The sequence below is a fragment of the Ceratosolen solmsi genome, unplaced genomic scaffold (assembly GCF_000503995.2).
Source record: "Ceratosolen solmsi marchali unplaced genomic scaffold, CerSol_1.0 scaffold10, whole genome shotgun sequence".
Lineage (NCBI taxonomy): Eukaryota > Metazoa > Arthropoda > Insecta > Hymenoptera > Agaonidae > Ceratosolen > Ceratosolen solmsi.
In genome coordinates, this window is record NW_011948412.1 from 1,768,219 (window position 1) to 1,793,107 (window position 24,889).

General features: G+C 36.0%; 1 protein-coding gene across 1 annotated transcript in view; it reads left to right on the top strand.

Annotated features, from left to right (window-relative positions):
• The window catches only part of skd (mediator complex subunit skuld), a 76,133-nt gene extending 51,244 nt beyond the window's left edge, over window positions 1–24,889 (top strand). The window contains exons 3-22 of the mRNA XM_011502076.1: window positions 2,171–2,339; window positions 3,045–3,190; window positions 3,693–4,206; window positions 7,813–7,841; window positions 7,944–8,053; window positions 11,254–11,577; window positions 13,130–13,540; window positions 15,163–15,366; window positions 15,487–16,067; window positions 16,570–17,089; window positions 17,599–17,986; window positions 18,418–18,860; window positions 20,149–20,524; window positions 20,676–20,992; window positions 21,333–21,524; window positions 22,206–22,517; window positions 22,765–23,103; window positions 23,415–23,699; window positions 24,021–24,292; window positions 24,392–24,889. Of these exons, the coding sequence (XP_011500378.1) occupies window positions 2,171–2,339; window positions 3,045–3,190; window positions 3,693–4,206; window positions 7,813–7,841; window positions 7,944–8,053; window positions 11,254–11,577; window positions 13,130–13,540; window positions 15,163–15,366; window positions 15,487–16,067; window positions 16,570–17,089; window positions 17,599–17,986; window positions 18,418–18,860; window positions 20,149–20,524; window positions 20,676–20,992; window positions 21,333–21,524; window positions 22,206–22,517; window positions 22,765–23,103; window positions 23,415–23,699; window positions 24,021–24,292; window positions 24,392–24,524 (6,065 nt within the window). The 3' untranslated portion in view covers window positions 24,525–24,889. The remainder of the gene's footprint in view (window positions 1–2,170; window positions 2,340–3,044; window positions 3,191–3,692; window positions 4,207–7,812; window positions 7,842–7,943; window positions 8,054–11,253; window positions 11,578–13,129; window positions 13,541–15,162; window positions 15,367–15,486; window positions 16,068–16,569; window positions 17,090–17,598; window positions 17,987–18,417; window positions 18,861–20,148; window positions 20,525–20,675; window positions 20,993–21,332; window positions 21,525–22,205; window positions 22,518–22,764; window positions 23,104–23,414; window positions 23,700–24,020; window positions 24,293–24,391) is intronic.

Here is a 24,889-nt window from a genome sequence, read left to right on the forward strand (position 1 = left end):
CACTCTTTCTCATACTATTACTTTAATGCTTCTCGCTATTTTTGTAACGTAAATCGACTCTTTCGTGTGTTATTTTCACGTCTACTTTGTATAATCACCGTGCTATCTTTGTATTAGTTTGATCGTTTATTGTCATTTTTGGCGCTCTGCTATAGTGTATATATCATTCTTATCCATTACTGATTATATTTTTATTAGCGGAAATGTTTTACACATCTTCAGTAGGTATTGAACATTTACCTTACCCGAAAAAATTTCTCATTTTTGTAAGGTCAATGAAGATTCGTTATATTGAGCTATGGTTGCATTTTTACATAAGACATGCACGAAATTTTTGCGATTAATTAAAATTTACGAGTTTTTGTATGTAACGAGTAATTGACTTCGCAAATTTTAATTAGAAATTCTATCCATTTCATAAGTATACGTTTTCGAGTACAGAGATCGCGACATACGTGTATTACGCATTTGGCCTATAAATTGTTATTTATATCATGTGCTACAGTATGTTTTATGAAAATACATTAAATATGCAAAGTGCTTCGAGGTTATTTTTAAAATAGCTAATTATATATTATGAGTAATGAGTTGACCATGAAATCTTTGCAAGTTATTCTGTAGATAGAAAGTCAAACTGAAGCATTTATTATATCGTTAAAATTATCAAGGTTCCTTCCTCTTAAACATTCTAATGCGTATATTAAGAAAGTATCTAATTTCTCCCGGAACAGTTTTTCAAATCTATTAAATTACGTTCAATTGTAGCAGGAAGTAATCCTTACGATTATTTATCGTCCAAAGAAAATCGGGTAGTAAATTTTATAATAGCTCTCATTATAGATTGAAGGTTTATTATTTATATTGTCGATGCTGGCACATTGTGCGTAAACGATTTACATAAAAAACTAGAGAAAGATGGAAATATATTTACAATTACAATAGCCTCTCTGAACAATGCCAAGAAAACAAAAACATCGCAGTTTTAAAGAAACGTCGCGTTTACTTATCTAGCTATTGTTATTATTTAGTATTGAAAAATACTTGCATTATTAGAATATTGCAAGTAAAATTCATGAAAGAAAGATTGAACGAGAGAGAGAGAGAGAGAGAGAGAGAATACTGACGGACGAGGGAATATCGCGCATGTGCGATGTAGAAAACTACGCAAACACATTTTATATATTATATATAAGGGGTGGGTAGTTCAGAGTCTTCCGGAAGAGGATGAATGCATAAAACAGTTGCACGGGTCAGGAGAGAAAAAATAATTACTTAGGGTTGCCTTGCACTTCCGTAAAAGCATCGTGAACTATGATGAAAAAGCCAAATCTTTATGATAATCAAATAACACATGTCGCAAAATGTTTCTTCCTTAGTTCTAAATTTAAATATAATTTTTTTACTTTAATGTTTGCCTTTCATACTAGTAGATTTTCACTTTTTCAATAAATAAAATTTCTGATTTCATGGTATGACGACTTTCTATTTCTTTTAAATTACGAAATCGTATTTTATTTTTAGCTTTACACGACTATACTTTGGTTTTTATTTATATTTTAATAACAATTCGGTAGAAACGTTTATGTTCTGAAATGAATGAATGATCCAACAACTAGAATTTGTTTTACGATGCCAAAATTCTTCCGGAAATATAAATATTTTAATTATAGCGCTGAATAACTTAAACTGATAATATATGCATATGAGTTGACGAATGAATGAAGTGCTTTTAATATTACTTCTCAATATTGAAAGAAACAATTAGTTTACAATAAGTATTATTGACATTGGAAATTTCAAAAATAATATCAAAGAAATATGGAAATAAAATTTATAATTAGTTCTTCTCCAATCTAATTACAATATCAATACGACAATATTTCTATATCTCCTCTTGTTATTTAAGATTTATATATAAATAAGCAGCTTGAAAGGGAGCATTATAGAAAAAGGAATTTAAAAGGAAAAATAATAAAAACTGTAGATGTATCGAACAAAACCAGAAGATGGCTGTAGCAGCTTCTTAGCTTACCTGGCCTGCACTTGTGTAACTTTTTTGTTTTTCTCGTCCATCTAATTTTAAATAATACATGTAAATAATGTGCAGTAGACAAATATTTCTGGAACACAGGTAAAGAATTAACAAAACATTTTCTTTATCCGATTACAGAAGGTGAACAAGGCTCATGGGAGAGTGGTTTGTCATACGAGTGCAGATCGCTGTTATTCAAGGCCTTGCACAACCTTATTGAACGATGCTTACTATCCCGGGACTTTGTCCGCTTAGGGAAGTGGTTCGTTCAGCCCTACGATGGTTTCGAGAAGCACCGATGCTCCAGGTAAGTTCAATGCTATTCGTTTGATTTACCACTTATAATTTACGTACGCAACCTGATATAATTAGGCTCGAGAATCCAGTCTATCGGTCCAGGGTGTAATAACTTAACATTCTTTGCTGGTATCTTTTTCAAATGTTACAAATGAGTGGCTTGAAGAACTTAGCTTGTGTATTACATTAGTGACTTACAAGAATTTAAGAATTGCTCACATTGGTTAACGATAACATAAGTTTTTAAGTAAATTTTGTTTAGTGTTGGAGTAATTTCATTTAAACAAAAGGTATGTCCATAATACTCAGTACATTATTGTAGCTAATATAATCGGTATCATTGTTGCTATAATTATTACTATAATTTACTGATATTTAATGCTTGAAATTTACAATATAAAATGTACAAAAGCTCTCATCATTTTTAGCTTATTTTTCCATTGCGTCCCCATTGGAATTTAAGCAGCGCATTTTAAATAATAGTTTATCCTATTTTAAAACTGTATTAAATGTATCTCCTGGATAGGCGTTACAACATCGTTAACTAAGTAAAGTATTAACTCAGTGCGTGTTCAATTAAAAATAAAAAAGCGATGACAATGATCGTCTGAGTTTTAATGACTATAGGCGGACCAGCAAAAATTACCTTGCACACTCGCTCCTAGATACGGTTTTAAGTCATTTAACGTAATATTTGCTCTTGGGTACATTGTAGCAGTCACCTGTCTTTCTCATTCGCCTTCTTTGTCCACGGCGAGAGCACCGTGTGTGCGAGTGTGGACGTCAGGCAACATCCAGCAGTCAGGCACTTAACGAGGGCCTGTCTCCAGCGCACTCAGACCGCCCAGTCACCGGTCAAAGGTGAGTCGTAACTTACAAGTGTATTTTAAGAAGATGAAATAATGACTTAACGAACTGATTGTATCTAGTAACGTCTCTTGCTCGATTATAATTGATAAAACACAAGAGTCTTGAACTAGGAAGAAACTTTTATTTTTATTTCGCGAAGATTGGGCACATTAAGTAACAGTCTGCCCGTAGGCATGAGACAGTAGATTATGAGGGCGTAAGGTCAGACACACTTTTCCAATATATCTATCGAGAAATTTTTCAACTCGGCCATTGCAAACAGACCGTTTTTCTAATTATCAAACTTCAACATCTTCCCCATACTCATCTAAGACTAAATCGCAGCTGCGATTAATCATCAGCTTCCTAACTGAAATGTATCGACTTAGGCGCTGTTGCGTTGGTGGTGGGTGAGTAAGGGGGAAGGGATCATGGCAAGTTGCAGATATCTATCGCGGACTGCTTATAAAGATTCGGGAAAATCCAAACTCATAAGTTCATCTCGTATCTGCAGTGATCCTCGCTCCATATGGCCTCGCTGGCACCTTGACTGGCCAAGTCGGTCGTCTAGACTCGCAACTGTTGGACGAGTGGCGGCACTTCTATCCAATAAATAGCGCGGGTCTCGAGCCGGGACTGCCAGCCCTCGTGGAGGTCCTCGTCGGTGGAGTGCGAATGCGCTACCCTTCCTGTTACGTTCTGGTGACGGACATGGACGAGAGCCCGGTAATGATGACGATGATGACAGGCGTGGGCAGCGGAGCGGGCCCCGGCGGTCCCATCGGTCCCGTAGGTGTCGAGGTGGCGATGCCACTGTCGCCACCGACAAGTCCCGCGAGCTACGAGCACCCGCTCTCGACGCAGCGCGACCTGGGACCCGCGACCGAACTGCCCGAGCGGGTTTGGGCCGAATGTGTCGTGAGGGCGAGGTCTGCCAGTCCCAGGCTGGCCAACGGTGGTGACGCTTCGGAACTCGGAAACTGGAACTTCGTAGACCCGACCATCAAGTCTTCCTGCAGTTGCTCCAAGTAAGTTTGGTCTTCTCCCATTTTAGCGCTTTTTCTTATTTCCTCGCGACACCCCGATCGCAAATCCACCCCTTCTCGCACATTCGGTGCGTTGAGATCTGTGCGAGAAACGCCTTTCCACGGATCTATCCTGTATCATATTAACATGCGTTTCTGTGTTAGAAGGGGTTACGTCGACCTTGTTTTCGTCCTTACATTTTTTACCTTTTTATTTATTTACGTATATATTGTAGATTTAACAAGAGATTGAGAGATTTTAATTTGAAATCGAGTTTTGCAAGGTCACCATTAGCCTTGCTATTATTTTAGACTAAGCAGATAGTTCTAATATGATCTTTGAAAAATTGTTAATGCGTTTATGATCAAAAGACAGCTGAGCTAAATTTCAAAATTGCTTGTAATTTCTTTTGTTTTTACTTATATTTACAAGATTGGTATACATTTTTTCACTTAATTAATAATTTAGTTATTATAAATTTTATTATTACATTCTTATCCTTCCAATATTACCGTTTTTTACGCTCACATGAATTGAAGTTTGGAAGTCGATACCTGCAGATACGATTTTATATCTCATTAATGTATCCTAAAATCTGAAAATATATTTAATAAAGTTAAATTTTCCGAATGGTAATGGCAATATCAATAAGAGTAAAAGTACGTGCTCCTTATTCTATGTTCCGAAATAAATTGACAATATTGATGCTTAATTTTATTAATTTTCTGAAATAAACATCATACTACAGAAATAATGATAATTTTTTTCGATAACAAATAATCTCTCAATAATAAAAGATACCAGCTTTGCTTGATTTACAATGAATTTCCTTTATTTCATTTTTTTCTTCCTTTTTGCAAATATATACATCATGTATTTTTATTAATACCTTTATTGTCAGTCATAAGGCCAATATTAAAACGACTCGTACAAGCTTTACTTTATGAAACTCTATGTACGATATGTTATTAAAAAAAAAAAAAAGGTGGCTCTCTTTTGAACAAGACGCTTAGAGAAAACTGCTAATGGCATGTTAAATACGTCAGACCATATATTAGCTCTTGTTTTATTATTTTTTGTATTTCTTTTTTCTTTTAGTATATTTTTTTTATCATACTCATGACAAATACATTGGTTCCAAATGTAGAAATTTAGATTGTATTTGCAAGTGCCCTGTTATTATAACTATTATCTTATATTTAAGCAATATTTCGCTGAATGCAAGGACGAAAAATAAATACATAAATTTCTTTTGTTTTTTTTCTCTCGTATATTATATTACTTAAAAAAAAGTCGAGCTTAAAAATATACATATAAACATATAGTATATACATATATAGTATCAATTGACAAATGCCTGTGTGTTATGTATCGATGCGTGTTTGCATGTGTATTACAAACTTGTTTAGTACAGTCGATTATGTAATAAACAAAGCGTCGTATTATGTACAGTATAAATATATATTGTAGGGGAGAAATTTATTCAGCTGTACAACTATCTCGCATATACTTGTGCTTATATTTTACCGTTGACAGTGTGAACATATATCTTATGGCAACGAATGTAATGGTTTTATAAACTAAGAACTTGACTTGAAGTACTACATTCATAATTAAGAACTCGGTATTAGAAGGTTAATGAAATTTAAGTATTATTAAATTAAAATTATATTATATGTAATTATTAAATGTGTCATTATTAACAATGAATTAAATTAAAGAAAGAATATACTTATGAAATTTAAATTTATATCTTAATAATTCTTGCATTTTTTAAATAAGAATACAGATTTACTTAAACTACATAATAATTATTGATCAATTTTTTCTATTTTAAGACCTACATGTTGTATTATAAAAATTAAAAAAATTAAAAAAATTGAATCAAATACTTTGTAATATATTTAATACAAAATGAGGCTATTATAAAACCAGATTTGTACAATAAATTTAATCTGTATTCTTGTACAGTGTGTGTGTTTATGCGCGCACGCGTGTGTATGAAAGTGAATGAGTGAGGGAGTGTAACTACATGTAATGAAAGTTAAATATTATAAATATAAGATTGAAAAAAATTGACAGTAAAAAACAGATTTTTATAAAATTATAAAAAATTAAGTCTTTGAAGCATAGTATCCCCCTAGTATTATACTAGCATCTCTCATTAGTATTTAACTGTAATATTTGTTCTCGTCTCCCTTAATTTATTTATATAAATTAGAATTTTTAAATTTTTCTTATAGATGAATGTAAAGAAATTTTTAGATACATTGCCATAATTTCTACAACTTGTAAATTACAAAATAAAAGTACGTGCTTCAAAGAATTAGAAGAATCTGAAAGATCGACATTTATCGTTACATTTTACGCACATACCTAATATTAAATATGTTGTTTTAAATAATATTTATTTAATTATGTCATTGTAATATATTACACACTAAAGTTTTTATTCGTTAGGTCGTACAATATTAAAATGTAGTATGATATATAAAAATGTATTGATTACATATTTGTATTTCAAACGAATCAATGTTCACGATTTAAATATTTTATAGTTAATCATATATATAAAGAAAATTAGTCCCGTTATGTGTTATGTGTATTTTAATGAATTTAAAAATCGAGAAAGAAATTTTTGTTTTCATTACTTTTTCTTGATGTATATCTGCATAGTGATAGTTAAAAATGAGAAACAAGAGAAATTATGTAGCATTATGACAAGAAAATAGTTGTTTTTGGTTATTAATAAATTTTCTATGTTTTATCTCTAAATATTTATGATTTATGAATTTTTTCTGGAGAAGCGGTAAATATTAATAGGAGACAATTACGCATGTTTTATATGAAATTGTATTAGACCGATTTGAGCTTTCGTGTAGAAATTTTAATATCAAGAAGTTATAAAGAGATATTTTCAGAAAATGCGTTTGAAATTTCTGAGTAACAGAAAACAGTATGCATCATGATTTATCTGCTACCAATCAATGGTTAAAAAATTTTGCTTTTAATGTCAATACGTACTTATCGTCTCTTCTACACTCGATAAATGTAATGACAAAAATCTATTGTACGATCAATTATGTAATTTAAATCTATTATTTAGAGTTTTTAAAGCATCAACATTGTTTTATATTCTTATGTAAGTATGTAACGACAAAAGTTTGACTTTCGTAGATGATTGAAATGGTGTCGGAGGTCCTTATTTTAACTTCTCATTACGCGCTTCCAATTTGCATGTCTTGCATATATCGTACTTGTCGATAAATAATGTCGCTAAATCAAAGAGACTTACAAGTGAGAAGCGTGTAAGAAGAATATTCCTTACAATCTAACACAGACCTCCGTCCTCTTAAGCCTTTCGTATCCCACGATATTTCAGTAAAGTATCTACAAAATATGAGTATTTAATATCTATTAACGCTACTTATATCGCTCTCAAGAGCCATTAATCGTGGCGCACGAAAGGGTTAAGCGCACCAAGTACGACACGCACACACAAGACACGCAGAGAGATCCAGAGAGGCAGAAACATGCAGGAACGATAAATTTTAAAGGGCTCGAGGAAGGAAGCGAAAGTTCGAGGAGGTTAAGCAGATCGGTTACAGGTGCACGGCCCTCGGTGGCTGGAAGGGCGGTGGCGGCGGCGGCGGCAACGCGACGACCAGCAGCAGCGGCGGCGGGAACAGCAGCAGCAATGCCAGCAGTAGCTCTTACTCGGTGGGCGCGGGCGCCCCAGGCCCGGGTCATCGAGACAAATCGGAGCGAGCCGGGGGCCACCGAAGGCTGCCTCTCGTTCCCTTTCACCGGCGTCCAACACTACATTGGGATGCAGCCGCCATCGCCGCTGTCACTGCCACTACGATCGTTTCCGCCGCCGCCACCATCACCGCTACCGCCATCGCTACCACTACGACCGCCACCGCCACCGCCACCGCCACCGCCGCCGCCGCTGCCGCCGCCACCGCTGCTGCTGCTGCTGCTGCTGCTGCTGTTTCCACTTCTAACTCTTCCTCAGCCTGTTCCTCTTCTGTCCCCCCGAATAGCGCCCCAAGGTGGGTAGTGCTGCTATTACGGCGCCACCGTCGTGCCCGTAAATACCCTCCGATTCGCACGCCGCTCATCCTCATCTAAGTTTCACTTGAGGAACCTGACCCACAGATCCAGTCAACAGTCATTTTTTATCCCGCGCTTTCCTCATTGTCATGCATTTACGAATTTCATGAGGATTCGTCAAAATCAAACAATGCTTGCTCTACTCCGTTCAAATACGCTGTTTATTTATTTTAATTTTTTAATATTATTTATTAATTTAAACGTCTGCGAAATTTAAAATCTGAATATTGACAGAAGTTCGATAATCATCTGGATTTTTTTACTATTTATTTTCCCGTACTGAGAAATTAACAAAATCGCTGGATTTAATGAGTAATTTATTTTTCAATTGTGATTTGAAAATATCTGACAATTTAATATTTTGTATGATATTATAATGAATTAAAGAAAAATTAATTTTTTAAATGAAATCGTATGGTGGAGCTAATTTTTTATAATAATAAATTTTCAATTAACGGTTTTACGAATTAGCATTGTTTTATCAGAAGTTATTCTTCACGAAATCGCTTTTTACTGTGCTTCGATCTTTCATCACGTCTTGCTAACAGATTTTAACAGTGGCAGCTCATTAATAACGCAAATTTGAAATATTTTTAAAAAGAAGCGAGCACATCGTATACAAAATTTCTCATACTAGTGGAAAAATTGATGTAATTTATATTATGATCAATAACTTGTATGTAATAATTCTAAACCTAATCAAATCAATGGAAATAGGCACTGACGTTTGTTCAATTATTTGCTATGAATTAAAAGTTTCATTGAGTTAAGCATTACATATTTTTGCCTTCTCTATATTTTTATACTGTTTGATTACGTCGAATGTTTTATTAGTGATGAGGAATTTTCTGTTACGTAGGCATCCTGCTTGAGAAAGAAGAAAATCCCTTTATCATTCCATTGCTTACCCTCAGCGCTGTACACACGAATTATATCATAAACGCCATTATAAGTGTATAAATGTGTACATACATATGTAAATTATCAGCACTGGCAAAATACCACCATGTCTAACCATATACAAAGTTTACGGGATCAGTCGACGCTAATAAATTTTCACGTGTGATTTTACTTAACACTTATATGGGTCATTTAATTTCTTGATGTATTTTATTCATTGATAAAAAAATGAAGTGTACATAATCGAGGTTGATATTCATTATTTTGTATTAGGTATTGCATGAGTTCGTTTTCTTTTGGTGCTTTAAAGGTGTTTATCTTATCTATTTGGTTTTTTTTAATCGTCCTTGTATATATATTACAATCATGAAAATATGACGTTTAAGTGACAATTACAGTAGTAGCATTAATTTTGTTTTTACTTAGGATGTACTTAACTGATTTTCGCATGAATTTGCGCTTCATTGATACAATACTACATTGTAAAATTTAAGTTCCATAACAGACAAAATTCGTAAAATATTTGAATACATTGTTATATATTTTTATAATGCTAAGAGTAAAGTTTCGGTAGAGAATAACATTAATTTATTATTTGATATCATTATAAATGAGTAATATAATTAACAAAATATCAACTTCTTAAATTTCATATTATAAAAACATTCAAATCTTTGATGCCAAAGATAAAAAAGTACTAAAAGTATATTTCTTCATTAAAATTGATCGAAGTACCATATAATCGGATTAATAACATTATTCTAATAAGCTTATTACTAATTTTAAAAAAAGTAGAAATAAAGGAAGGAAAATTATATTATTTAAGTCTACAAAAACGAAACCTGTAATCGGACTTAAATTTTACACTGTCCCGACAAACTTATCAATTATAAAGGGAAATTAACAATCATACATTGCTTGCAAACTATAATATACTATAGCTAATCATAAAGTAAACTTGGATCAGCTTATCCGTGCACTTTCATACTAGGATTAAGGCCAAACTCGAGTGATTGCGTATGTAAATGATTACAGTAAGCGACAGGAATAGAAAATTATAAAACGGCATTGTAAAAATCGCGAGTTTCTTCAGAGAAGTCAAATAGTATTACACCGAATATGTAGTAGTAGTAGGTGTGTAGGTGTGTGTGTGCGCGCGCGTGCGCGCGTGCGTGCGTGTGCGTGTAAATGGAAAATATTATCATCTTTTAATAGCAGATTTTCACAAGCAATGAAAAGGTATCTTACTGAAAGTGGAGCCTCGATTTAAACTTTGCACAATAAGCAAATATTAACTCTTAACTGAAACGATAATATGATTTTATTTTGAAATTTATTTTAAACTCTAATTTTAAAATCTAATAATTATTTTTTTTCGCTTCATTTGAAGTCCAACCGATTGACAAGCCTTTGTCAATACACTCTCATCGTCATCAATTTCTTAAACGATCAACTTTCTTCTCTTACTAAAATAATTAATGTATACAGATAAAAGCTCCAACTATTTATCTTTTTTGTAACGACATGAAAAAACTTTAATTATGCAGGAGGTAAAGCACAATTGCTTGTGAAATTTTAATCAAATCGTGAAAGATTAAACTAAAATTTTCACTCGGTGCAAAGAGAATTGAATAAAATATAGCCATTACGAAGCAATTCTACTGCAAAGGAATATAGTGCAAAATTTTTAATTATTCAATTTCTTTATTTAATAGCCGCTTCTTCATTCTTCCTTAAGAAGTATCTGTAGAATGCAGTTTTAGCATTTTCGTATCCGTCGTTGAAGTAAAACACAGAAAAGTTTGTGTTTTCTTATCAAGTTCTCCTCAATCGATTATCATGTCTCTATAATACTAAAGCATTCCTACCACATTGACTGAAATGGCTAAAACTCCAGCTTTAACGAGACGTTCATAAAAATATAGTCAGCGAGTAAATTAAAAATTCAATAGGATAATAAATATAAATATAAATCTAATAGGCATACGATCGCTCGCGTTAGTAATCACTCGGGTTGGCACTTTTAGTAAGAGAATGAGCTTCGGCATACGTTAAACAAAAATATTTTCACTAGGGTGTCGGTGAATCGGCCGAACGCCCCGAAGACGCCCTCGGAGGGTGGGCCGCCCTCGTATCCACGGGGTCCGCCAACCGGTGGTGACTGCATGCCGGTTCCCTCGGTCGGCTCGCCCGCCTCGCCGGCCCCTTCGCCTCTGCCAACCCCGCACTCCGAGCCACCTACCAGCATACCGCCTCAGGACGTCCAACAATCGGCCACGGGCCTTAGTCCTCAAACTCAACAGTCGACGAGCCAACCAGCGAGCAGCGCTGCTCAACCACCCCTCACACCTTCTCAGGTGAGTTTCTCATATTTTGCTGCTCATTCGTTCTTCGACTTTACATTAACAGGGATTCACAATAAACTAACACGACTTATCAGCAAGTACTTAGGAACTTGGAATCACTGTAAAATGTGATTCATTCTTAACTCTTAACAGATTATATATCATACAGATCTGTAACGATGATACAACTAGCTTTTTTACACAAATTTACTAATTTATGGAAATAAAAATCGTTGTTATCAGAATCTTCTTTGATTTTTCTAAGTAGCTGGTTGTAAAAAAAAGGATTTTAATCATAAGTGTAGACTTGTTCTTGATCGGATTGTTTTATGGAAAAAATATCGGCGTAATTCCGATTAATTCATTGAGTGCATTGATGTAGTTAATATAATTTAGCATAAATTATTTGTATTTTTAAAGAAATATGTGCATTTAATTTATTTTCGAGCTATCTTCTGAGAAATTAATTGCTAATATTTATTGACTATTCAATATCTTTAATAACTATTTTTAGCAGATACTGTCGCGCATTATTAGCCTGGTATATCTTAATTTAAGAAACACTTTCACTTTTTATTCTTAGTCTTATTCCATTCTCATATAAAATCACATGATAATTGCCTGCAGTAGACGTTTAGCGTTTTTTTTAAATTCGTCGCAATAATGTCAGGATGATGTGCTCGTTAATAGCAGTCTGTTTTATTATAGCTGCTTAATTATGATATGAAAGTGTTTTATTGAATATCACCAACTCGCATTATTCAAAATTATGGACTTTTTGCAGATGACGAGCATAATAAAATTGCAAAACGAACGAAAATGTAAGAAAATAAACACCGGCTATATAATACACTAATACATGTGTTTATCAATACCAAATAATAACGCTTTTATCACTATACTCATCTTAAAATAATTGATTTTTGAAAACCAAATCTTTTAAATTCTTCATTATGGGCATATGTTTGTAATGTAAATAAACATTAGTAAACTGAAAGATAGTTTTAATTCAAACACCAATTGATGAACGCACTTTAGATTTAGTATTGAAACGACTGATTATCATATTATAAATTTTCGTAAACATTTAGCATTCTTGAAATAAATAACTAATCGCAAATAATTAAATTGCTATAGTGTACCCGAAGTCATAAATCAAGTGTGGTCATGATTGAAGAATATCGCTCATCTCGTAAACTATATTTACTTTCTACTGTAAAATATAGTTCAGAATATTCGACTGGGTAGTGGTGCAAGAGCCACGTCTTTCTTGGTATTGCAGTTAGTAGTATTGTGACAAAAGATGGGGTTTGAACTAAAGTGTCACATATCGCGGCTTCGCTTAACAGGTTTTCGGACAAAGAAGGAGAACTTTGATACGATTCAATTTCACTCCAGAGAGACAAGTGTGCTTGAAAAAATATTTCTTGATCAACAGCTCGCATCGATAGTGATTTAAGACACCGGGTCATCTTTTCGAGACCCAAGCGAGTCACTCGCTGCCTTGAATCGCGCTCATCGGCCTCTCGCAGAGTACTAACTACTTCTCACGTCACCTCCACAGGGTCCTAAGTCCATGTCCTCGGGAAGCTGTGGCAACGCTCAAGCCTCGAGTCCCGGAGGACTCTTGGGTGCCGGTCATGTTTCCCAACCCATCCAGACGATCCAGGCGCTTAAGCGGCCCATCCTCATCTCCAAGGAGTACGAGGGAGCCCTTCTTGAGGAGGAGCAATCCTTGCCTTGGCTCTACGACTATTCTACGCAGGAGGCCTGGCTTAATCACCCGGTGAAGCGACTCAAGACAGCGCCCTCGTACGTCCCTGTTGGCATACGGAACGGCAGCCTCTACCCGCCGATGGGTTGCGGTACCGGGACACTCGAGCCCAGCACTAACTCCGGTTCGGTGCCTCAGACTATCCAGATCCACGGACAGCAAACAAAGATCGAGATCAAGCAGGAACCCGGCACGACCCCCGTAAGTGCCACAATTATAACCTAAGAGAGTACACTTGGTGATTTGTATTAATCAACGCTGGGCTTTGTCCACAAAATGTCTTTCATTGCCAAACACTGTCGATGCATTATTTACCCTCATAAAGGCGATTTAATATTAATGCATAATTTTGCACCATGTGTTTACTCACTTGTCGATAGTCTGGTTGATATTTAATAGTTGCCACTTAAGCAAAAGTTTATCCGCGACGGTTGAAAGAAGCGTTTAGCATAAATAAAAAAGTGTTTCTCGATGCAGTCTTCTAACTCCGTAATTTTTACTGTTAAAATAAAATCTATTCACTTGATTTGAACAATATAAAAATCTTGCTTACGGAACGAAATATGAGTTTAATCCAGTTTTATGGCGCGATCGTGTATACGTAATCTACGAATGATGAAGAAGTTGAAGTTCATCGACATTTCAATACAAACGATGTTTGGGGATAAAAACTTATACAAGTGTTGTTATGATTAATGATTTATTTTAAGTATAATACAATTATCTTTATATTTAATTAATTGTAACTATCACGAACCAGAAAGAGAATATAACTTTAATATTTCAAGCTTTGTCATTGTTTCTTACGTAAATATAAGAGAGATGGTTAAATAAAACAAAAACCAAACTACGAACGCTTTCTCACTCATTATTGCTTTCGGCGAATAGTAAACAATTTCAGATCTGTAAGAAATTGATTATTTATTTTAAAACGATTAAAGTGTCAGACTGGGCATCTTAAAATATATGGTGCAGTTAATGTTGAAAAATCAAATTTTATGAGTATGAATTTTATAGCTCGTGCATTTATGCATACGCAAACAGAATTTCTCTTTTCTATGTCGTCAACAAACTAGATTTTATTTTTTTTTTAAATACATTTTTTATTTTTATTTTTAAATATATATGATTGAATTTTGTATATTAAGTCAGTAATTTACAATAATTAAATGTTGAATTATAACATTTTGAAAAATGGATTTTCCAACATTGTGATACGTGACTTTCATAAATGCAAATTACGTTTGCAAGTAGTAGACAATAGATTTTGGTAAAAACTAAATATTAACAGATTTGTGCCAAGGAAAAAAAAACAATATATTGAAATTAAATGGGATATTTTTCTTTTTGTCCTATTTAACGAATACTTATCACAATAATATTAATGAAATTTAACAGTTATACATTAACCTTTTAATGGTTTTTGAAGGACTGTTATCAATTTGAATTTAGTTCAAGAATTCGAAAGTGAAATACATTTTACTTATGTCTATTTAAAAAATTTGGTTAATGATTATGTATAGAAAAAAAAAGAGAGAAAAACTTCTTTGTAACTATCCACGCGAATTTATCGCGTATTATTGTTGTTTATTTATTATATAATTATTTATTTGAATGTCATCACTCGCACTTCTTTATAAATTAATATAAAAATTAAAATCTTATTTGCGAGTGATTTTCTATATAAAATTGCAAACATAACGGATTCGATATCATATATTTAATACTTCGCCGAACTTAAACTAAGACTGAATAAATAACGAATTCTTATTTTAACATCATTATTATAAAGGTCAATGAACATGTGGAATATTATCATTTAGGGAGAATGCACAGGAGTAAGGCCAGATCCCTACGAATTTGACGCGGCAGGGGAAGAAAATGTCACTGGAGTGGATGGATTAAAGAGGCAAAGAGACGAATCTAAGCCAAGCTCTCTATTTACTAGTGAAGGACTTCAAGCATCGTACAAAGATTTAGATCAAATTTTTGACAATTCCGATCCGGATACTTCCAGCGACGAAACCGTAAGTTATTATTAAGTTAATGTTGTTTGGCTAATGCTATTTATATTATTTATGAGACGTGGAAAATTAATAAAAGGCATTAAGATTAGATTTTAAATAATAGAGGTCTATCAATTTCAGAATTTGAATCAGCTTCAAGTGCAAACGCCTCCAGGTTCAAATAAGTCTGGTGGTGGAGGCGGTCATGACGGGGTAGATGCGCGGCTTGATGGCATGAATTTGAGCTCCGGAATCTCGGGTTCTGGGGCTTCCGGCACCTCCAACTCAAGTAGTAAGCACGGTTGCTCCTCGTCATCGTCTTCGTCCGGCTGTGGCCGGGGCGTCGGTGTATTACGACCCGAAGAGCTGTCTAAGATGTTCCCAACACCGCCTTCTCTCGAACACAATCCCGTGGCTTCACCCTGTCAACTAAGCGAGCCCAGCCTTGAGCAGACAGACCTCGGTGTCAGCACCCAGCTCGTTCAACGCCAGCTCCAGCGCCAATTGCCAGACATTTATCCAAATATGGGTTCACCCCCTGAGGAGGTCGTTGACGACTGGTCCTATGTATTTAAGCCACCAGCCATGTGCAAACTTGTCGGCTCGTCCAAATACGCGCCTCTCACGAATCTGCCAAGCCAGAGCTTACCACCCGTGACACTTCCGACTCACTGTGTTTACAGGACTTCTTGGCAGTGTAGCAACACTAACACTAATCAGAGGTGGGACGCGGCAGCATTTATTTTACATTTGATATGAAATTTATTTAATAGAGAATATTGCTTTAAAAAAAAAAATAAATATTTTAAAAAGCTCAAAACCAACAATTCTATTCAGCCTATAATTAAACTAATATCGTTGTCATATTAATTTTTGAAAATTACGACGTTTCACCAAACAACAATTAATTCTTCAAAGTATCAATAATTTTACTCAATAAAATTAAACAATTACTTAAAGTGATACAAATAAATATATAATCTTAAAAGTGTAAGAGATTTATGTATATAACGAATTTCTTTAAAACCTTAAGAAAATTATGGATATTCCTAGCAATATTTTATTTTAGTGATAATTTTTGGTCTATCATATTTTATGAAATATGAAGTTATAAACAGACATAAAGACTTCGATATTATATAAAATGCATCGTTAGTTTATAATTAATACATATATAATAATATTCTGTAATACTTTTTCATATAAAAATCTTTTAATTTATAGCAATCAAGAAAAGTCTTCACAGTCAGCTCGATCTGGTTCAGTGCAGCCACACCAACAACAGCAACAACAACAACAACAACAACAACAACAACAACAACAACAAGCGCTTCAACAACAACAGCAGCAGCAGCAACACCACCACCACCACCCAGCGAGTCCTGCACAATTAGGCACTGCGTATCGATCATCCCAGATACCAGGAATCGTCGGGGTGCGGCCACCTCCTCCACCCTACGATCAGCCATCACCTGCGACTTCTACAACATCATCTTATCTCAACAAAAATCTCAACAGCATCGAAGCTGATACGCCTGGTCCTATACGCGCTCCCGAGTCGAACTCCCTCGTTGTCAATATACTACTAGGAGATACCGCGCTTAATATTTTCCGCGATCATAACTTTGACAGTTGTAGTCTTTGCGTATGTAATGCTGGACCGAAAGTTGTAGGCAATATTAAGGGCGCCGATGCGACCACATACTTAACTGGCTCCTGGACTGCAAACAACAATGTCTTCCAGGTGAATACTTAATTTCTTACATTGAATAATATAAGAATATTTATCTCCAATATTCATTCCTTTAACTAACTTCAAAACATATTTTCTAAATAGAAAATTTATACTAAAGCAGTTAATACTGAAATGATTATCAGACTTATTATACTTATCTTTCTGCAAGAATTGAAAATACCTAAATAAAATTAAAATATACTTAAGATACTATAATTTTTATGATAAATTTATTGTAATAAATAACAAATTCTAATACATTTAAGCATAAATATATATTTATCACTGTTGTCATTTATTAAATTATGATCTAGTAATTTCAGTTTGTGTATGAGAATAGCCGAGGTAAATAATTTAATATTACAAATTTAATTAGCAGGGCATAGGATTATAAGATGAATTATAATTAATCTAAAAATTCCGGAACAGTAACGTTAAATTATTCGAAATCAATTACGGAAACGAGCTTTTACATATAGATTGAACGACAAAACTTTAATTTTGTATTGTTTATACAGGATGAGGATCAGATAAGATGTAGCTGCGGTTTCAGCGCAGTCGTAAATCGGCGTCTCGCTCACAAAGCCGGTCTTTTTTACGAAGACGAGATGGAAATAACAGGGATCGCCGAGGATCCGGCTGATAAAAAGAAAGCCTCACTTGCGGCAATTGCCTGTTGCGATTCAAAGAGCATTCCCGAGGGTATCGACCTCGTACCACCCTCAGTCCTTGAACTTCTTCGAGAGCAATGCCTTATCGTCCAAAGTTCCGCAAGTAGCCTATACCGCGCAGCGCGCCTCTACGCAGCCAACCGAATGAAATCAAGCTCGCTGAGCGTAAACGCCTTGGAGTTCAACGATGGCAATGAATTATCTCTGGCTGCTATTGATCAGGGCAAGTTCGACGGTTCGTAAAGCTTGCTAACATTAAATTTTATATCGAGAAACATTAATCCAACTTGTTTTTAAAGTTAATGTAATTTAATTTGAATTTGTAACTAAGTATATATATACACTACAGAATTTTAAAAGAAAATGATAAAGCTTATAGACTCGCTTTATAGCGCCTTATGTGCAATTGTTTCATTAAGGAGCTGAATAATATAGCTTTTGCGAAGTGAAAATTAAGCATAATTTATTTTGTATTTATGCTAAAACACTGTGCCCAATATATATTTCCATAAATCGTTTACAAAGATGAAATATCGTATTAATCATACGTATTTGAAGACTGTGTTTTGATTGGATTTGAAATAGTATCGGTTACCCGACGAATTCCGTAAATCCTCACAGCTATTAAGCGAACCAAAATTCAATCAAGGCGAACATTTATCACAGGACCTCCTGTGGATCGGAGTCAGCGACTGAATGGTGTGCATCGTTGGGTGTTCCTCCGAGCCAAGGGTCCCCAGTGCAACGGCGATATCGTACGCATTATGAAGAGCGTGCAGCCTCTATTACAGGAGGCCATCCAACAGAAGGCAACAAGGATGTGGGATGCGCCCTACACAGTGAGGATTCTGACCTGGCGAGGTTTTCACAGGCTCGCCGGACGAGACACTAAGGATCGATGCGAGCCCCAACCTGTTCCAGCTCTCGTCGTCGGTTACGACCGTGATTGGCTCTCTCTCTCACCGTATGCTCTCAGCTATTGGGAGAAGCTGCTGCTTGAGCCTTACGCCGGACCGAGGGACGTTGCCTATGTTGTCCTAGCGCCCGACAACGACTGTCTTGTCGGCAAGGTCAAGTCTTTCTTTAGAGAGTTGTCTACTACCTACGAGGTAAGCTGTTTTTCGTCTATATTAGCATCAATTTAATAAAAACTCCGTAAATTTTTCGAGCGTCCATATTGTCTTGTATTTTTTAAAATTTATTATACTTTGTATTATATATTTATTTTATATAGCATAAATTGAATTATAAAGAATAAAAATTTTAAATAATTTAATATTTTTATTCATTTCAATAATATAAATAATTTATTAGTCCTTGGATTTTGTTATAAAAACGCTTTTTCGTTTTTTGTAAATGAAAAGTTGAACTACATTTATCGATACAGCATTTATTGCAATCCAACTAGAAATGTCAATGTTTTCTCATTTATGAGAGAAAATGTATAATAAATGTCTACACATTTTTACCGTTAATTGTTTTTAAATTTAGATATTAATTAAAAAAAAATTTTTTTTATTATCGATCAATGTTAACAAGAAAGACTCATAAAATTAATTACAATTAATTAGCATGAAATTCTTATTTTAAAAATAAAAATAATTAAATGTAACGTATATTTTTCCGTTTAATAGAGTCAATGAAGAAGACAGAATACATTAAAATATCCAAATATAAACAGAAAACTGTCAAATATGTTTGATTCAAAATATATCTAAATGAAAAATTATGTTATCACTGAGAAATTAATAATATAAATAATGTGCATTTTAAAATAATATATATTCACTGAATTAATATAAAAGATTGATGATTTTGAGTTTATTTTTATCACTTTTGTTAAGAGAGTACAATTGATTTGTTCTCATTTTTAGGAGAATTTAATTATAATATACCAGTAGCCATTTTTAAGTATAAAACATCATACTTACTATTATTAGTAATATCTTTGCATTAGTAATTAAATATTTGTTTAGTTAAAATTGAACTTAGAGCATTTCGTGAATCGTTATTTTTCGAAGTCTTGGTGCAATGCTTATTTTAATATAATATAATTTAATTAAATTATTTTAATAATATGATATAATAAGTAAATAATATCGAATGACTATATATTTATATTAGTAGAAGTTCTGTGCTGTATTTATAAGTGATTTAAAAACTTGTATGTAAATCTGAACTTTGTAGTAATGCAATGAAATGGAGTATTCAACATTATTTAAACAAATTACTGCAAACATTGATGTATACTTTTGAAAAATGGCTCTATTATCGCTTTCAGTTTTAGAACGGCCAAGTACACTCGTTTCGTTAATTTATTTATTTATCTCTGCTTCTCTCTCTCTCTCTCTCTCTCTCTCTCTCTCTCTCTCTCTACATTATCTTTTTTATTTGTAGATCTGTCGACTCGGGAAGCACACCCCCATTGCCAAGACTGTGCGTGATGGCATCCTCCGTGTAGGCAAGTCCACCGTACAAAAGGTCGCCAGCACAATAAATAGCAAGCAGCAGCAACAACAACAACATCAACAACCCATCGATGAATGGTTTAAGCTCCTCGGAGATAACCAAACTGGAGAGTGCCTCAGACTGTACGCGCAGGCGTGCAATTACAGACTAGCTCCCTACCTTACCCAGGTGATCCAAGACCGGAGCCTCTTCGACAATACCGAAGTCGTCAGCGTCGGTGGCAAGCAGAACCAGTCGTGCGGTAACGTTTCTGAGTCGATGCCTGCCACTCCGGACGGCATGCCCAATAAACCTGAGTCCGTCGGTAAGTGCAAACTATATTTATTATTAATGTCTCTACAACATTAACAATCACGCTACAATAAAGTAGAACTTGGATCATTAATTGTGATAATAATTGCGTGATATTGGTGATAAACGTAATGTTCGTAATACTGTATTGGTTTGTGGGGCAGAAGGCGAGAACGCACGCAGCGAGACGCCTAATGCGAATTCGACAGCGGGGAGGACAACCCCGACGACACAGACTTCGGCCAATACTCAGACAACTATATCGGTCAACGTTCAACAGCAGTCCCAAGTGGCGGCTCTCGGGCCCGACGAGGAGGAACTCGAATTACCGTCTGTTGTCGTTTACCTTGTTGAACCCTTCTCTCTAGGAGGTGCTGACTGCCCGGATCGGCGCCGACTTGCCATACTAGCGTTGCTGCGTGCCTTTTCCGCGGCCGTCAATGGCATGCCCGAGGCGATCAGGGCAAACATCAATGTGCAGGTGAGTTCTGATAATAATCTTACCTGTTAATTCAGATCACTTGACGTTCGATAACACCTCGAAAAAGTATAGCCAAAGCTAGCTTTTACTATTTTTTACTTCAAGTATCTTACTAGCATCTTATTAAAAATAAAGATTAAAAAAGATCAAAATATTGTCTCCGAGATATATCGCTCGGCAAGCAATGTAAATATTGTGTAAAATTTCATTTCAGTATGTAATTGATAAATGTTACACTAAAGAATCTGCATGAAGTATTTGCCAATGTTATTGCATAACCATGCTTAAATGAGCTTTAAATTAATTATCCATATTGTAATTGTTAATTTTGCTTTGATAGCTAATATCGTTGGAAACTATAATGGAGCTTGGACGAGTCCGCGAAAGGCGGAAGATCCAAGATGAGATGAGAGCTTTGGCTTTGAACGTGTTTTTGCAAGGTCGGAGGCTTCTCTCGCACAACACGACTGTCAGGAGTTTAACTGGGTTTGGAACCGCTGCAGCCGCCGACCTCTTTCTTAAGAATAAAGATGTAAGATTATCATACTCCACTACATTTAAACTTGTCGCCATGAATTTTTTTAACAACTAATTAAGGCACAAATTGAAACAATCTTATTATATAAGGAATAAAAGCACTAAAAGTACTGTGCGAGTTTGTTGACAATGTTAAAGCGGGAGTGTCACAGTTCAAAATTTGAAGGCGACAAGTTTCACAAGTAAATTGTAATCATTAAATTTCACTCTCTCGTGTCAGAAAATTTTCGATCTAAATCCATCTGAAAATGTCAGTGTCTGCTCATAATGTTCTTGCATTTTCACAATTAGATAGTCAAATTTTAAGCACGTTGCACAAATTGTAAAATAAAATAGCGATATTGATTGAAAACGTATTTATCAGCCTAAAGTTTTCCTGCCGCAAGACTCGGTTAGTCAAATAAAGAAGACCCATAGCATAGCACGTTACGTTATCTCCACACTTTTTACAAAGGGAACCGGGTCAAAGCTTAATATGGATTTGACCGTATAAGAAATATCAGATATTATGTACATTATCCATAACCCAAATTATGGAGTAGGACAAGCCACGCTCATTAATCCTCATTCATTCGGAACGATCGAGGCAAGCTGCTTGTTTCACGGAGAAATGAATAATACGGTTTCGCTGGTACTTTTGCAGTCCCATAGTAACATTCTTGCACCTGTACATCAGGAACGCAACAAATCATCTTTACGGTTGTACGCGCCAGCATACGTACTGGCACCTCTGCGCTGCAAGAGTGAGGCGCCCGACTCGTTCGGCACAAGCGGTCCCGAGGAGTGCGCAGTTCTCTACTTGAGCTATTGTCTCAGCGAGGATCAATCCTGGCTGTTGGCTGTCGCAACCGACGATCGGGGTGAGATCTTTGAAACCACTACCATCAACATCGATATACCGAACAGAAAGAGGCGGAAACGCGCCTCGGCAAGGAGGGCCGGCCTCCAGAAGCTCATGGACTTTATCCTTGGAGTTATGTCACAAGGGGTAAGTCTGATATACTTTGACTTTGTATGCAGGCAATTTCAATGTCCAAGAATTCGATTCACAAGCTTGTTCTGCGATGAAAATTGCCGAGAGAAGGCGAAAGAGGAGGTCCTCTTACGCAATTGCCATTTCGTGCCTTTTTGTAAAACGTGTAAAGCTTATAGAGCAATTTCTAAACGACTCCTTCATCGACATTCAAGTTTAAGGTAAAGAAAAACGTATTAATAATAAATAATTCGTCATGTAGGTCCAGCCGTGGAGATTGGTAGTGGGACGCGTGGGTCGTATCGGCCACGGCGAGCTCAAGGGCTGGAGCTGGCTATTATCGCGCAAGGCTCTTGTGAAGGCGTCGAAACATCTGAAGGATATTTGCGGTCAGTGCAGCCTCCTGTACCCGACGGCGGCGCCATGCGTTCTCAGCGCGTGCCTCGTCTCTCTTGAACCCGACAGTACCCTCAGGCTCATGGCCGACCAATTCACACCCGACGAAAGATTCAGTCAGGCATCTGTCAATTGCCAACTTTCGACACCCCAGGACGTCACCTGTACTCACATACTTGTCTTCCCCACCTCGGCAACCACGCAGGTACGACTTTCAAATTCTCATCTAAATTTGTCTAGCTTTCTGTCCTTAAGCATCATACTATCGCATAGTTGTTATTCCCCTTATTTAACAAGGTAGATTAAAAGGAAATTATCACGGTGAAATATTTTATAACAATACGTTGATTATTAATTCGATATTAATTTCGATACTAGCAAATACGTCTAATACACTATACTTAAGTCATAAGATTGTAAAAAAAAACGAAAACGACTATTAAGACCCGACGCTCTCTGAGAAAATATGATTATTACATGTAAATGATTAACATTCGTTCCGACATTGGTCAATAGTCGTCGCAGACAACCTTTCACGAGCAGCAAATAAACGACCCGGAGCTAGGCGACGACGAACTCTTCTCCGCGCTACACGAAGATTTACCCGAAGGCATGGAGGGCATGACTGACTTCAATGACATATTCAACGTGTGGCCAGAGCCAGGAGCAGGAGGTGGCCAAAGTCCCAGCGGCAGTCCACGAAGACCGGAAGGTTCCCCTCTCGGCGGCGATGGACCAGGATCTGGCCTCGGCAATCACGATGGGCCTGGCAGTCCATTTCCATGCAGCAACACACCTAGAGTCAGTCTCATTATTACGCTGTTAACCTCAATGTCTCGATCTTAAATAGTATTTTGAACAAAAATTGAAAAAAATTAAACATTGCAACTTGTTCTATTCTTAATCGATGTTTTGCCAGTTTAAATGTGTTTAAATAAAAATATTATAAATTTATTCGATTTTGGCTCGATAATCGAGTTAATAACAATAGGTACACATCGAATATCAACCGTGAAATGAAAGTCCAATCGTAAAATATAAAGAACATTGACAAATACAGCTTATATTGCGAATAACGAAGTAATGTTATAGTAATGTTATGTGGTTTTCGCCGATACCTAGGCGGCAGTAACGGAGCAATCGGAGGAGGTGGGCACACTGTTGCAGCAGCCTTTGGCCCTCGGATACCTTGTTTCAACCGCACCCACGGGCCGTATGCCCTCCTGGTTTTGGGCGGCTTGTCCGCACCTCGAAGGTGTCTGTCCAGTCTTTCTAAAGAATGCTCTTCACCTCCACAGTCCAGCCATCCAGCAGAACAGTGACGAGCTGCTACACCAGCAAAGCGCCGTCACCGTGCACGGCCTTGACTCCCAGTTCACTACTGACGTACTCAGGTGAGTTTTCCTGAATCCGCATCTCATCCCACACTATTACCCTTCTTTTTAACTAACATTCCCGGCTTTCGTTTTCGCTCTCTCTCTCTTTGCCCACAGATACGTACTCGAAGGCTACAACGCACTGTCCTGGCTGTCCGTCGATGCTAACACAAAGGACCGCCTCTCCTGTCTGCCGGTTCATATTCAGGTGCTCATGCAGCTCTATCACGCGACGGCTGCCCTTGTCTGACCCACACTCTACACGTCTTCAGCTCCCTCTCATGCGCCCGTTATCGTCGCGTTGCTCGGGGCTTTACGAGAGTGCACGCCAATTCACCAGTCGCGCGACCCGGCCCTCACTGTCTTTATTTTTCCAACAACTGCTATAGAGATTATTGTTGCGTGAACGAGGAAATATCTCGAGCGTTCTTGCCCATATTTTTGTTCTGTCAGCGCTCTTTCCCTCTCAGCCCATTTCATCTTATTCTGCTTTTGTTCGTTTTTGGCGTCTAATGCTTTGTGATAGTAATATTTTTTTAATTCGAGGTTCAAATGTAAATATAAGAAACGCCTGATTAAGAAATTGGGGAATAATAAATTTCGACGAAAAATATT